Source organism: Ambystoma mexicanum, chromosome 4q (genome assembly GCF_040938575.1).
Source record: "Ambystoma mexicanum isolate Mex_15411 chromosome 4q, UKY_AmexF1_1, whole genome shotgun sequence".
NCBI classification, from domain to species: domain Eukaryota; kingdom Metazoa; phylum Chordata; class Amphibia; order Caudata; family Ambystomatidae; genus Ambystoma; species Ambystoma mexicanum.
In genome coordinates this window covers 271,234,498-271,249,980 of record NC_090928.1, presented here as the reverse complement: position 1 = coordinate 271,249,980, position 15,483 = coordinate 271,234,498, and the positions used below count along the sequence as shown (strand labels likewise).

The 15,483-nt window shown below is 45.5% G+C and overlaps 1 protein-coding gene across 2 annotated transcripts in view; it reads left to right on the top strand.

Annotated features, from left to right (window-relative positions):
* Nucleotides 1-15,483, top strand: part of TUBE1 (tubulin epsilon 1) — a 317,390-nt gene that overhangs the window by 53,949 nt on the left and 247,958 nt on the right. For both annotated transcript variants that reach the window (XM_069607852.1, XM_069607853.1), the window contains one exon: nucleotides 3,847-3,899. In XM_069607852.1, coding sequence (XP_069463953.1) covers nucleotides 3,847-3,899 — 53 coding nt within the window. The remainder of the gene's footprint in view (nucleotides 1-3,846; nucleotides 3,900-15,483) is intronic.

Below are 15,483 nucleotides of genomic sequence, written 5' to 3'. Positions count from 1 at the left end.
ATGATGAGCTCTGTTTTGTCAGTATTCAGGCATAGACCGTGTGTCGCCATCCATGCCTGGATGATGAGGTACACTCTATTCACCAAGGCCAAATCCTTAACGTAATCCCCGCAAAAGTGGGAGGAGAATCTGGGTATCATCTGCATAGTTGATATAGGTGATACCGAGATGGTCCAGATCATCGAAAAGGGGCTTAGTGAATATATTGTACAATGTGGGTGAAACGCATGAACCCTGGGGCACCCCACATGTGATGGGAACGGGGTCAGCTGCTGCTGAGGGGGAGAAGACTCTCATGGTCCTGTCACTCAGGAATGATTCAAGCCAGGCTATATCCTCTAGAGAAAAGTGGGCAGCTGAGTCTAGGTGGCTGCATTAGTCTTTGTGGTCCACAAGGTCGAATGCAGCCAATAGGTCAAGCAGTAGGAGGAGGGCTGTTTTCCCCTTGTCTCTTAACTCATCGACTTGAGAGTTCAGGTCGATAAGGGCAGTCTCTGTTCCATGTTGGGGGTGGAAGCCAGATTGTTGTGCTCCTAGGAGTTTGTGTGGAGTTCCAGATATCCTTGGATTTGGAGGTAGGCAACCTTGTCCAGTATTTTAAGAGAAATGGCACTGTTGTAATGGGGCGGTAGTTAGTCGGTATAAGTGGATCAAGTATTTGCTTTTTTTAGCAACGGGAGCACCCAGGGTTGTTTGAGGTTAGTGAGGATGGTACCGGATGTAAAAGAGGCGTTAATATGTTTAGAAATAAATGGGGCAAGATGTCTTGCCACATCCTTAATAAGCTGGGCTGGGCAGAGGTCGCCCTGGCAGTTGGAGGGCTTGAGAGAGAGAATAACATTTTCTACCTCAAGTATAGTAGTTTTGTTAAAGTTAAATCGGGTAGGGGGGGGTCGATAAAGTTTCTTTAGGGGGTGTGTCAGGGGCTTTAGTAGGGTGAGATAAGGGGTTGAGGGAGGCTTTTTTTAAGGCTATTTTATTTTGGATGGTAGTTACCTTGTTGGATAATGCCTGTTGTATATCTGAGCACCATGTTTTGTCATGTCAGGAGAATGGATGGGAGACTCCAATTCCTTAAGGATGGTAAATAATTCCTTCATACTGGAGTTGGCATTGGAAATGCGTTGATTATAGGAATTGCGTTTGGCCAGGACGATTTCCTTTTTATATTGAGATGAAATTTCAGTTAGTTTAGTTCTGTTTGCTTCTGAGGGGTGTGATCTCAATGAAGTTTCACAGCTCCTCTTAAGTAGTCATAGGTCCTTTAACTGTGGGATGAACCATTTGTTCAGATGGGGTTTGGGCTTTCTAGGTCTAATTTTGAGTGGGGCAATCATGTCAAGCGAGGTTAGCATGATTTTGTTGTACTCATTAACAAGTGTTTCTGATCTAGTTTATCCGCTAGTGCATTGAGAGTAGGGAGGATGGCAGGGATCACATTGTCCACAGTGATGTTCTTTTTATTCCTTGTTGGGCAAGGTGCAGCAGTAGGGATAGCTAGTGGAGGGGGTCTAGTAGTTAAGAGTGTAAAGGACAGGAGGAAGTGGTCGGTCCAGGGTTGAGGGGAGATGGAAGTGATGTTGGCGGTACAGTTATAGTCCGCTACCCAATCAAGGGTTCTCCCTTTGTTGTGAGTAGGTTTGGTGATTTTTTTGGGAGAGGCCAAGTTCAGACAGGCTGTTGGCAGTGACTGTAGCATATTTGTATAACGGGTCATTGAAGCCCAAGTTTAAGTCGCATAAAAGCAATAGTTGAGAGGTGGTTTTGAGATTATTAGAGAGTATAGTGTAGATGTCTTCCTCAAACGTACCGATAGAGCCAGGAAGTCTATAGATAAGATGAATAGTAAGGGCCTGGGAGTTGACCAATGGAAGTTTGACTGTGAGGACTTTGCAAGATTGGGTCATTTGGGATGGAGCACGATTCATGGAGAGGCAGGTTTTGGAGATAATGGCAATGCCTCCACCTTTTGCATTATCTATGTCCTGTCTAAGTATAGTGTAGCCGTCGGGGACGGCTAGCGAAAGCATGGGTCCAGCCGCTTCGTGCAACCATGACTCGGTGATTGCGAGAAAATCCAATTTGTCTGCCAATATCAAGTCAGAGATATTTGTAGCATGAGCAACCAGTGACCTAGCGTTTATTAGGGCTCCTTTGAGCGGGTGGGACAGTAGTTGGGGCTGCGGCAAGGGTGCGGGTGGTGGTTAGATTTGATTTATTGGGATTGAGCGCAGTGTGGTGTTTAGTATTGCCTTGAGGGCGTGGGTTGATACTGAAAGGGTTAGCAATATAGGTATTCTGGTTGGTACTAAGGTTAGTTTTCTTATTTACCGTGGGCAGACATCTAGTAAGTGGTTCATAAAGTTTAGGGAGTCTGGAGCGGAGTCTCAAATTCCTAGAGCCCATGGTGCAAGGATTACTTAGGACTGGCCTTAATGTGGAGTGGCAGGATTGTCTAGTTGTGGGTAAGCTATCTAATGGCATTGTGGACAAGCTAGGAAGGGCTTGTGCGTCAGATGGAGAGAGCACTGTGGGGCACAGTAAGAAGTTAAGTATAACTAGTGTACTGAAGATGCAAATGTTGTGAGCTTTAGTGGGCATGTTGTGATAAGGATATAAGTGGTGACTGGGGGACAACTGAATTTAGCAAACTGGGCTAGTCCAACATTGTAGTAAGGGGGCAAAGACATAGGCAGATAATACAAGCTAGCACAGTTCGTATAATAAGCTGGTTCAATAGTACAGATAGCAGTAGTTGATAGTTGGCAGAGTAGGCTAGCAACTGGGTGGACTTAGGCAGATAGTAAACGCTAGAGCAGTTAATGTAAAAAGGCTAGTCCAATGATGCAGGCCACAGCAGTCCACATTTGGCAGAATGGGCTAGTTCAACCATAGCATGGGTAACGGGTGTTGATAAGCCAAGCTTAGACAGATTGTACAGACTAGAGCAGTTTGAGTGGTAAACTGGTCCTAACAGTACAGGCAATAACACTTGATGTAATAGGCTACTCCAACGTTAGCATAACACTGGATGTAATAGGATAGTCCAACTTTAGCATAGATAGAGGGGGTCAGCTATATTCAACGATGTAAGCTAATGAGTAGTGCCGTAGTATGTTATACCAATGTGGGCATATAGGGGGCGACAATCGGGCATATAAGCAGGATGGGCACCATGATACAATGTTTATCTGTGGCATGTTGTCAAAGATGACGTATGACAGTCAGATCAATAAATGAGTAGTAAGGCGACCAATGTACATGTACTGTAGTAATGTAATTAAATGATTGCGAGTGCCACGATACTGTAAAAAGTTTTAAAGCCAAATACTTATCTCTTCATTCAATTTCCTACACCCAAAGTATTGACATATAATCTGCATTTGCCAGCATGGCAGACAAATGATAAAAGGGGATGCAGATCAATTGCCTGAAGTTGTGGCCACTGCCAAGTGAATCAACAGCGGGTTATTTTCCCGCATACTACTGTTGGGAGGTATGCTTGGCCTCCTGGGAGATAGATTCTTCCAAACTGCAGCTGAATAGAGTTATAATACGAGACCATCATGAACAGATCAGCTATAGTTCAGAGAATTTGTATGCTGGAAGGCAGTCCTTGAAACTGTCATAGCCACATATTCTTTACATAGCAATAGTCTGCACATGCAAAGCAATTGGAGATGAGCACAGGTTAGAGCCAGTTATGCAATTTGTGTCAAATTTGAATGCTCACAATTTTCAGTCAAAACTATTACCACTAGGCCTGCATTTAGTCTTTGATCACTTTGTCTCCTTATGATATTGGTCGACGTGGATTTTAACATGCCATTTATCTTTTGGTTCCAGAAAGGAATTTATGATGAAGCAATAAGCAGTTTCTTCAGAAATGTGGATAGCAGGTAGGTTTAGTAAAATATTTTCAAATGTTGCATTTAAAGTGTTTCTGTCACCTCCTGTTGGCTTAGTCTGTAATTAAACATAATATTTGCAATTGTTAAGGTGGGGTTACTTCAGGTGCATGATATGATATGGCATTTATAATGCACCTATACACAAGTGTTTCAAGGCATGACGAGGCAAGGGAGGGAAAACAGATGGAAGATAGAGACAGTGATCCTACTATGCCAGGTGGCATTGGGATTGTGCAAGCGCAGGGGAGGAGCGAAGGCAAAAAAGTGCAGGGGAATAGGGATGGGCAGTGCAGTACATAGGATAACAGTAAAAGAGACAATAAATAATAAGTAAAAGTGCGGCCAGCTGGGGGCAAGTGCAAAGGTAAGTGCAGACATCAGGGCTGTAGGGATACAGAAACAGTCCCTGAGTGCAAGGAATATCATGGGGGCAGTCCAGGCGTGCAACTGGCGGGGAGGGGACCTGGGCCCGAGATCAGAGGGTAGCCAGGTGATCAGTTGTGGGGTACATTTAGCCACTCAGCAGAATTCCCCTCCATCACCAATCTGCACTTCAGAAGTTACCAGCAAAATGGCTGCACTGGCACTGTTGCACTATCGCCTTGCCCTAAAACTGCATTTTGCAGCTACAAAATGATGGCTGTACTGTCTTGCCAAGCACCCATGGGGCAAGATGAAACAGGGAACACACAGAGAAAGGCTGCCAGTGTGTTTTCTTATGCGCACCAAAGAAGAGAATTGAAAAGCAGCTCTGCTTTGCTGCTAGCTCAAAATTTCCCATTGAAAAAGGAAATATTTTACATTTAAAATGATGCCGCCCTGATGCTCTTTTCATCTGTTCAACAATATACAGTTTTGATCCAGTAAGACCCAACTATGCCCAGCCATATTCAAGTAGTGCTTTAGCAAAAGAAAGTGTTTCTCACTGAATGACAAGGCTGTGTCAGGCAAAAACTGGGAAATCACCAGAAACTTTACTCTGAACCCAGAAAAACGCTTGACTTTTTTGCTACAAAATGTAAAAAATAGACGCTTCAAAAGAAACCCTGTCTCTCTGTGCATATGTCAATTTCACTGGACCTGTGCCTTGAAAAGATTGCTGTGTAAGTGAAACTGACTGGGCTGCAAACAATGTTTGGAATGCAGATGAAAGAGAAAACCGAATTTGAAAGGGACATCCCAGCAGAATTCACCACATGTCAAAATGTGCTTTTGCAAACAAGAAAAATATCTGTTTTAAAAGTGTAATGTTGAATAAGGCCCTGTCCTTGCCTGGAAATGTAAGGGGGGTTTGGTAAAATCTAATATAATGTTTTATTCTAACAGACTTGCCTTTTGGGCTTAGGATAACTAAATAAATAAATGCATTGCCTGTACTGGAAGCCACAGAACAGGTTTTTCCTACCCTGCCTTCAAAGGACATTGCATCCCCTCAAGGAGACCAGCATCTGGAAGCTCTGAATGGACCAAGGGGGTGAAGGTAATACACCGATTAGACTTTGTGGCTGGGATCCAGCTTCACACAATAGATTCTGGGAGACCTACCTGTTACTTTTGGAAGTGACACCTCCCATCCACTCAAACCAAGGAGCTCCAAACACAAACTCCATGGCAACCCTGGGCTAAACTGACTTTTGGTGGTAGCCTGGGCAGAAATGACCATATTTGGAGGACAAAGGCCAGCCCATCTGGCTCTAGAGACTATTTTAATGAATAAACTTGAAGACTGTTATTTCTATGACCGGACAACGCAGTAATGTAAGCGTTTTACAGTTTAAATGTAATTGTTGTGACTTTAAAACAAGATATCGTTACTGTCCATAGCATGTATGGGACGCAAACGACAGAAAAATATGAATCATGGGAAAAGTACATATGGTACGTTAAAAATTAATGAAATATGCCCTATGATAATATGTACACGTATCTAAAATTGTGGAATTTTGGGTGAAGCGGTTCCCAGTAAAAATCACGAAAAAATATTAGAAGGGCAAAACAATGTTGTACAGACCTGGGAGTTGGAGTACCATGATCGGAATGAAATGTCATCTGCCTATGTAATTTGCAAAAGTGCCACAATTGTAAAAAGGAACGATATATGTCAAAATAGATTTTTGGCAAAAATTACTGTAGGATCGCTTTGTACCTCATAAAACACAACCCCATAAACTGAGTCCCCTCCTTGAGGAGGCGACCAACATAGGCTGACCTATCCGGTTCTTAGCGGTAGGTCTAGCTTAGTTCTGCCCAACAATAAATCCTGTGATGTCACCCGCCTTATACAGGAGACTCTCTTCTGAATTTTCCAGCGCCTGCGTATCCAGATATTCCACCTTCACTTTGCAAGATTCCAGATGCTACTGCCAGGCCAGAGCATAGCTGTCCTTCTCCAGGCAGGAACGTTGATCCAGAAACCCCACTAAATATCCCAGTAACTAGGGGGAAAAGCTGTGATACCCTTTTGGGAGTATTCTGTGACCAGACCGGCTTTTTGCCCCACTACCTGCATACCAGCTGTACCCTTGCTATCCAGTGACCAGACAGGCCCAGCTGTTTGCTGTTAGGAGAGCCAGCTGTGCTGTGACCAGAGCCCTTGAGTCCAGAACCCGGTTGGCTGTCCCAAATCCCAAACTCAAGTGTGTATTGTGAGTATTTCCCATCCCATAGCACCACATAGCATACCCCATCTTGATACTTTGTCTTTGTCCTGGTAACTTGTTTAAAACTGTCAGAATTCTCTGTGCCTCCTTTCCTTGATCTCCAAGCATTAGCACCATTCTTCTATTAATTCCTTTCTTGCATAGATCCTTAGTCCTATTTTGAATAATTTAAGTAATTCCCACATAGAGCTGAACGCAGGGTGAAAAGGTTAACTTTGCAAATTAACCTTGGAGCGTACTGTGTCTTTCTTTAACAATCTAGTCTTGATAATCTAGTTTAAGTAAAACTTGTCCTTTCTTTCCAAACCGACTGCTTTTGTTTTCCTAAAACCGAATCTCCTTCCACATTGAAAATCTCATCCAGTTATTCAGTTTCCTGTGATGTGCATCTATCACGCAGCCGAAAAACCGCATTCCGATTGTGTCTATTTCACCCGTTTAAAAAAAAAACATTTTGACATTTAAAACTGCAAAAAGAGGAAAATGCACTTTTCAAGGTGTGATTTTGGCTGCACTGTGTTCTTACTTTCAAGTTGCTTTTTGAACAATATGCCCCTTGTGATAACTGGCCTGGTAGTTGCTAGTGATATTACATCCCTGATACTGGGATAAATCATATTTACCTCATTTATTCAACCGCACGTTTAAATTAATTATTCACCAATTCTGAGTGTCATTTTATGCAATTGCAAAGGGTTTTAAAATCCGTTTTGCCTCTTATTTCACGAGGAAAGGTTGGATTTTAATTCTATTTGCTGTATCCCTGACTCCTTGCCGCTCCTTTCTATCCACACAAAATTAGATTAATTGGTGTTTGACGGAGCATTGCAGGGGGACATCTTAATTCGGGTGCTATCATCTGTGCTTTGGATATGTTCTAGTAGAAGGTCACCAAGTGTATTTCATCAGTTTATTCTGTAATTATAACCCAATTGGTGATTGCTGCCCAATATTCAAACTGTGTGATTTCCTTTGAATTTAAAATAAATATTGTATTATCACCCACAGGCCAGGTCCATGGTCCATTGTGACCCGGGGTATTTGTAAAAGGGGGGTGTGAGACGGGTTGGGTGCCAGCTCAATCTGAACTCATAGAAAATAAAGAAAAGGTATTTTAATTGTCTGCTACATCCTAGGCTAAGGGCAAGATCCTGGTCTGGTGTGTGACGCCCGATTGGAATCCTTTGCACAGTGCAGTTTTCAGCCAGGGGATCAGCATTGGAGAGGAGGAGAGAAAGCAGAAGCACAGAGGAAGGTCTTGAGGTGCTTCCGGAGATGGTTCTCCTCAAGGTTCAGAGGGTCAGGGAGGCTGTTTCAGAGGGAGACCCCAGCATAAAAAAGAGATCTACCACCAACTTGCTGCTTGGAAAAGCGACTAACCCTGAGGGAGTTGGAAGCTGATGAGCAAAAACCTCAAGAAGTAAGATATTTAGGAAGAGAGACTTTAAGGTATTGAGGTCCCATGCCCCAGAAAGCCTTGTGGACATTGCAGAGGGTTTTGAACATAATTCTTGCCGCCACTGGGAGCCAATGCAGAGTTTTCAGTCCTGGAGAGATACGATCCCAGGGCTTGAGGCCAAGGAAAAGTCTTGCAGTCCTGTTTTGGATGAGTTGCAGAGGGCGGAGAGTAGAGGCAGGCAGATTTAGAAAGAGGCTGTTGCAGTTGTCCAGCCTAGAGAGAACCAGAGCTCTGGAGACAGTGAGCTTCTGGGGGAAGGAGAGGAATTGAAGAATATCTCTGAGGAGGTGCAGCTGGTAGTGTGACTTCTTAGAGATGTCGGCAATGTGTGGAGAGAAGGAAAGTGTGGAGTCAAAGATGACCCCGAGGTTTTTAGCCTCACAGGTGTGAGTAGGAGGAAGGCCAAGAGAGGCTGGCCAGAGAGTGACATGAAAGGAGGGAGCAGGTGTGCCGATGAGGAGAATCTTGGTCTTACTGGCATTAAGGCAGAGATCATTGGTGGCACACCACTGCTGGATGGCGGACAGACAGTCAGAGATGAGAGAAGGAGAGGAGGTGGCAGAAGGGAGCCTAAAAATTAGTTGTCGTCCGCATAGCACTGAAAGTTGGGGCAGAGATCGGCAATGCAGTGAGCAAGAAGTGCCAGTTATTGGTTGAACAGCCAGGGGGGAGAGGCCAGACCCCTGGGGAACAACACAGCTAGAGATAGAGGAGAGGAAGGACCCAAGTTGGACCAGGATAGCTGATAGTTGATAGCTGATAGTTGAGCAGGATAGCATGGTTGACTATGTCAAAGGCAGAAGACAGATCAAGTAAGATGAGGACACACGGGGTATTGGAATTGAGGTTGGAGAGCAGGTCTTCACAGATGTTCAGGAGAGCAGTTTCCATGCTTCAGGCAGCTCTGAAGCCATACTGATGGTCATGGAGACAACCAACAGATTCAGAGTGAAGATTAAGCTGGGAAATGGCCGCTTGTCCAGGAGTTTGCCTAGGAAAGGGGTGATGGAGACTGGACGATGGTTAGCCGGGCAAGAAGGTTCGGCGGAGGGTTTCCTAAGAAGAGGGTGCACTAGGGAGTGCTTCAGGGGGAGAGGAAGACTCCAGTGGTGAATGAGTGGTTGCAGAAATCAGCTAGAGCAGGAGCCATGGTGTCAATGTGGTCCTTGATGGTTTTGGAGGAACAGGGCCGTGCAGCAGGCCTCGGGGGGACAGGAGAGGTAGAGACTGCAGCAGGAGTGGCCAGCTCCTTGCACATTTTAAAGAGTTCATCCGAGTTGTTAAATGCCGCGGAGACTCAAGCTTGGATGTGGGCTCTCTTCTTGGTGTGGATGGAGAGCCGGTATTGCCTTTGGAGCAGGCGGCAGGCCAGTTTGTCAGAGGATGTACCGAAAGCACGTAATTTCCTCTCAGCCATCCCGCACTTGCGTTTAAGAGTGGCGAGGTCTGAGTCATACCAAAAGTTACACTTGGCTTTGGGCTTCAAGTGGATTCTCATGACAGGGGCAAGAACATTGAGAGTATCAGATATAGCAGAGTGGAGCATGGAAAGGGCTGTGTCAGGATGTGAGTCAGCCAAGGGGAGATGGAGGTAGGGGAGTGAGAAAGTGGCGGCGAGCCTCAAATGACATACGCTTCATCGGTCGGATAACCGAGAAGGAGGGGTGGAAGTGCTGTGAGTGGTGTGAAAGATCGAAAGGGGAAGGTCTGAGGAGATCAGAACATCCAAAGGGTGCCCTGCAGAGTGAGTCGGGCCAGAAAGGAGTATAGAGAGTGAGACACAAAAGAGTCCAGTGGAGGGACAGGAAGCATCCAGTTGGATGTTGACGTCTCCAAGAAGGAGGAGTTGAGACCAGGAGGGAAGAGGAGAGGTCCGCCCACTCAGTGAGGAAGGAGGAGCTCTGTGCAGGTGGCCAATAGATGGTAGCCATAGTAAGAGACTGGCCAGGAGAGCAAGCCTGCAGACGAGGAATTCGAAGGATGAGTAGGCCCAAGTAGGAATGACAGAGGCAGGAATCCACTCGGGGAAGATCAGGGATACACCCCCTCTGGAGCGGTTGGATCTGGGCGAGGAGAGGATCTTGTAGCCATCAGGGAGGAGAGTGTCAAAGCTTGTGACAGAACTAGCCGTGAACCATCTCTCGGTGAGACAGAGGTCAAGTTCCTCCAGGAGGCAGCAGATGTCAGATGAGTGTTTGACAGCTGAGCGTGAGTTGAGAGTGGCAGTGTGGAGAAGGTTGCCGTCCTTGAAAGACTTCCGGGGAGGGGTGCAAATCAGAGGTACGCCCTGCGGAGGTGTAGAAGCAGCCTGAGGAGCAGAAGAGGAATGAGGAGAGGGCAAGGTAGCCAAGGAGGAGACAGCAAGGAAGCTGTTTAAGGGAGAGAGGGGACAGCAGGAGAAGAAAGGAAGTTGATGAGGCGCGGGAAGCGTCTATCAAAGAGGAGAAGGTTGGCTTGAGGGCCTTGGACCAAGACGGTACTGTTCAAGTAAACATTAATGATCACCTTAGAGGAGTGGAAGGAGGCCAAGAGGGCCTGCGACAACCGGTGACACCATTAATGGGAGAGGAAGAGAAGGGAGAGAGCACAGAGACCATATGTAGAGTCCATAGGTCTGGCGAGGGAACGACAAAGAGGATGTTGGTGAAGGTTTGCCTGGAGGAGGCACTGGTATAGGTCTCAGCGATAGGGAGGTCTGGGTTGGAGAGCAGGATGTCCTTTTTAAACTTCTTCCTATCAGATTTAGTGAGGAGAGCAGGATAGTCGATAGAGAAGCAGTTAGAAAAGATGGGAGAGACAGAGAGCACCATAGAGTAGGTAGGGAGAGTAGAGAAGAGGAGGGTAATGGGAGAACACTAGGGAAGGACACAGAGAAGGGAGCAAGCAGACGAGACAGAGAGAGATGAGACAAGTTGACAATTAGACAAGACGACAGGTGCTTAGATAGCTAGGTTTCACAATGCAATTTTAAATACTTGGACAATGCAATTTTAAAAACAGGAGAAAAGACACCGAAGTTTGCGAGTCCTGTAAAGTGGGGAAAAGGCATAGGTTTCACAATGCAATTTTAAATACATTGACAATGCAATTTTAAAAACAGGAGAAAACGCAACTAAGTTGAGAGTCCTGGAAAGTGGGGAAAAAGGCCTAAGTTACACAATGCAATTTTAAATACTATGACAATACAGTTTTTAAAAAACAGAAACACACAGCTAAGTTTGGAAGTCTGCTATATGGGCAGGTTTGCAGGGTAGAGTGAGGTTCTACACCTAACCCGGGCCACTCCTACCTTACTTTGTTGCTGTAGTTTGACGGCTGGCCGCTGGCTGGTCACTGGCTTCCCCTGCAGACACAAGCTGGAGCTGCCCTTTGCGTAGGGGCCCTTAGCCACAGGGGCTGCCAGGTAGGGGGCTGCCCTGGGAAGGTGATGATAACCAGCAAACCGCGAATCAGGGGAGGACGGTGGGCTGGGAGGTGGGAGGGATCCGGAGCAAGGAAGTGGATGCCGGGGAGCGGAGGGGGAACAGAGAAACAACTGCACTGAGAGTGCTAGTATAGCAAGTTAAACAAATTACACAATGAGACCCAGGAGGGTCAAATGCAATGCTAGTCTCACCTGCACGACGCCAGAAAAAAAAGAAAAAGAAAAGTCATTGATTACATTTTAAAGGAAAAAACATATTAGAAAAAGAAAGTTGTTATGATGGCCTAATCATCCTATCCTTAAATTAGTCTTTGAGTGAAGGATGAGCCACCCCCATTCTTCACAGAATGACTATGCTACTGCTAAGGTTTGTATTGTATTTGTATTTATTTTTCTTCTATATTGCTTTATACTAAAGTGCAAAGTACATAATTAATGAATTGATACAATTATAGATATGATGATAAATTAAACAACTGAATAGAACAAAGAGAAATTGAGGAGATCCTTGAAAGTAACTTTAAAACTTAATCAGCAAAATCAAGTTGGCATATGTGTTAATAAGTAACTATTTGTCAATAGTATATTTTGCTGCTTGAAGTAGGTAAATGAACCCTATTTTGAGCATTCACTATAAGGATGTGGTGTCAGAAAGGGTATTGGGTGTACAAGAAAGTAGAGTGGGGATTGGAGATTAAAAGAGTTTGCAGCGGAGGGGCTTTCATATTGTAGTTCTTCCTACTTGTTTGGAAGATTTTTAAGACCAACTACTGGTGTAAGGTTCTGAGAAGCCAACCCTAGTGGGCCTGCAAAGGTTTAGCACAAAAGTCTAACTAAACTCTAACTTGCTAGAAAGGCTGAGCAGTAAGGCATTAAGGAAGTCAAGGGTTTAGTGTTCAATTTACACCCATACAAGATGAATAAATATATCGTCCACACGTGACATTTATTTATTAACTCAGAGAGATTACATCAAAATAATAAAAGGTAAACCAAAGCAATATATTTTGATTTGATTTTGAGTCATTTATTACTCGCACCAGACAGAGTAAACCATATTCGGGCGCAGATGGTAACTAAGGAATAGAGGATTTCATAAGAGAAGAGAGGGAGATAGCTGGCATTCTGACTTGGTGAACTGTTTACATTTATCTAAATAAAAATGTTTTCAGTCTTTCTTTTTTTTTTAAACTTTATTTTTGGTTTTTACATTATAATAGTATAACAACATTGCACAGGCTGCAACTAAAGATCCACTGTCCCTCTACCCTTTGGACTTCCACCCTCCACCCAGCAGCTTTTGAGTCCTCTTGTAATACATTCATTTTTAAGTTCAGTAGATGGCATTTGCACAGTGTCAGTGTTCTCAATGGGCTGAAGCAGGGGGTGAGTTCTGTGGTGAAGTTGAGTCTGTGGTGGACATCAGATATGTGATGTAGGGGCCCCATATGTCTGGGGGCCTGGCATGGAGTGGTAGCGTTTTTATAAGATTTGTTCCTGTATCCTGGCTGTAGGCCACGTGTTTTAGCCAGCTTTGCATGTTGGGCGGAGGTCCACGTCCCCATGTCATTGCCACTCTCGCACTAGGACCAGTAGTAGATCTGCCAGTTTGCGGCTGAAGGATGGTAAGTATCTGGTTAACCCGAGAAGTGCTAAGCTGGGGTCATGGTCTGAGCACTGGTGATAGCTGCAGTTTTTTCCAATACTGAGTTTCGGAATTGGGCTATGCTTGGGCACGTCCATGCCAGGTGTAGGAAATCTGCATCTGGGGCTTTGCACCGTTCACATGTTGCCGGAGTCGTTGCTCGTTGCGAATGGAACTTCGCTGGGGTGTTGTACACTTGATGTATATAATTGAAATGTATTTGCTTGTAGCGTGTGTTGAGTGATACTTTTTGGATTTGATGTAGGATGTAGGACCAGTCATCGTCTGTTATTGGGGTTTTCAGGGTTTTTTCCCATCTTCTTTTAGGTGCTGTGGACGTAGGCACTGTGTCGTTCAGGAGCGACTTGTATATCTCTGACTCCAGTTCACCGTCGCCCTGTGACTGTATCACTCCGTGGAGTAGCTGCCACGTGCGTGGCTCTTGGGGGAACATGGCGAAGTTGGTTTGGATTAGGTGGCGTAATCGGAAGTATGTGAACACGTCTAGAGCGTTACTGCCGGCTTTGTCTCTCGCCTGTTGTGGGGTGAGAAATGTGCCGTCGATATACAGGTCTCCCAATGACTTTATTTGCAGCTTGTGTGCCCATCTAATGTATGTCCGCTCGGTGGTCAGGGGGGATCCGGTTATGAATTTTGCTGGGATTAAGAGGGAGAATCTGGTTTGGATGTTGCTTTTTCTGCACAATTTTTTCCAGATGGCGTACGTGGTATGGACTATGTTTAGCGTGGTGTGAGAGATGCTGAGTTCTCCTAGAATTGTCGTTCTAAGGAGGTATGGCGTCGCCAGTGCACACTCGATTTGAACATGGGACCTGATGAAATCAGTGGCGTACCAATGTCCTAGATACTGTGCTTGAGCGGCCCAGTAGTATCGTTCTAGTTCTGGTAGTGCTAAGCCACCTTTTTGCACTGGTTGGATGAGCGTAGAGTGTGCCACTCTCACTACCTTGCCTGCCCATAGTAGGTCAAGTATCAGGCTCCAGATGCGGTGGAAGAACCTTTGTGGCAGCAGTAGAGGGATATTAGCAAAGAGGTATAGCAGTTTGGGTAGGATTACCATCTTGACTAGGGAGACGCAGCCCTAGAGGGAGAGTGGGAGACGTTTCCATCTATTTATTTTACTTTGTAGCGTTTCCACTGTTGTCTCGTAGTTATCTTGCATGATGTTCTGGTAGGATCTGGATAGGAAGATACCTAGATATCTCACCTTCGATTGTTGCCAGTTGAACCCAAAGTCGTCTGCGAACTCTGCTGTTGCTGCGGTTAGGGGAAATATGATGGATTTGGAGTGGCTCAGAAGTTGCCGAATTTGATGGCCTCTCACATGATTGGGTTCAGGTTTTCTATGCGGTTGTGTATAAATAGAGCGATATCATCCGCGTAGAGGGACATTATCATTTTGTGTGGTCCGATGGAGAGGCCCTTGTTTAGGTGACGAGCTCGAAGATCGGATGCCAGGGGTTCCATTACTAGTGCAAACAGCACTGCTGACAGGGGGCAGCCCTGTCTTGTCACACTCTGTAGGTTTATTTCCAAGGATCTGGTGTTCCCCAGGGTGATGGTGGAAGTTGGTTCTTTGTATAAGAAGGCAATTAGTTTGAGAAAGTACTTGCCTAGTCCCATGCGTTGCAAGACTTCGAGTAGGAAGGGCCATTCTACCAAATCAGATGCTTTTCGGCATCTAGTAGTGCTGCTATTGACTGAGTCTCAGGGTTAAGTGCCTCCATGGCTCCAAACATTGTTCTGATGCCAAATGAAGTGTTGCGGCCAGGTATGAAGCCTGCTTGATCGGCCGGCGCCAGGCCCGGCATTAGAGGGAGTAGTCTGGTTGTTAAGATCTTGGCCAGTATGTTGTTGTTGTCATGATGCCTGCTCCCGAGGAGCCAGGTCAGGCCCAGCGTCCCCGGAAGCAGACTTCATACTCACCAATCCTGTGGCCATTAAACTGGATTTACCAGCTCATATGCGAATACATCCTGTTTTTCATGTGTCACTTTTGAAACCTATGCAACCTGGAACCAGACTAATCAAGCCTCCAGAACCCATTCAGGTGGAGGGAGAACCTGAGTTCGAGGTGAAGAACATTTTAGATTCTAAAATGATAAGATCAAGGCTTTTCTATCTAATCGATTGGAAGGGTTACGGGCCTCAAGAGAGGTCATGGGAACCCCATGACCATGTACATGCTCCTCGGTTAATTAAAAAATGTCACCGGACCTTCCCAGACAAACCAAAACCCCCGGGGAAAACAACCTTGGGAGGGGCCTTGGGGGGGAGTGCTGTCATGATGCCTGCTCCCGAGGAGCCAGGTCAGGCCCAGCGTCCCCAGAAGCAGACTTCATACTCATCAAGCAGGACCCAGC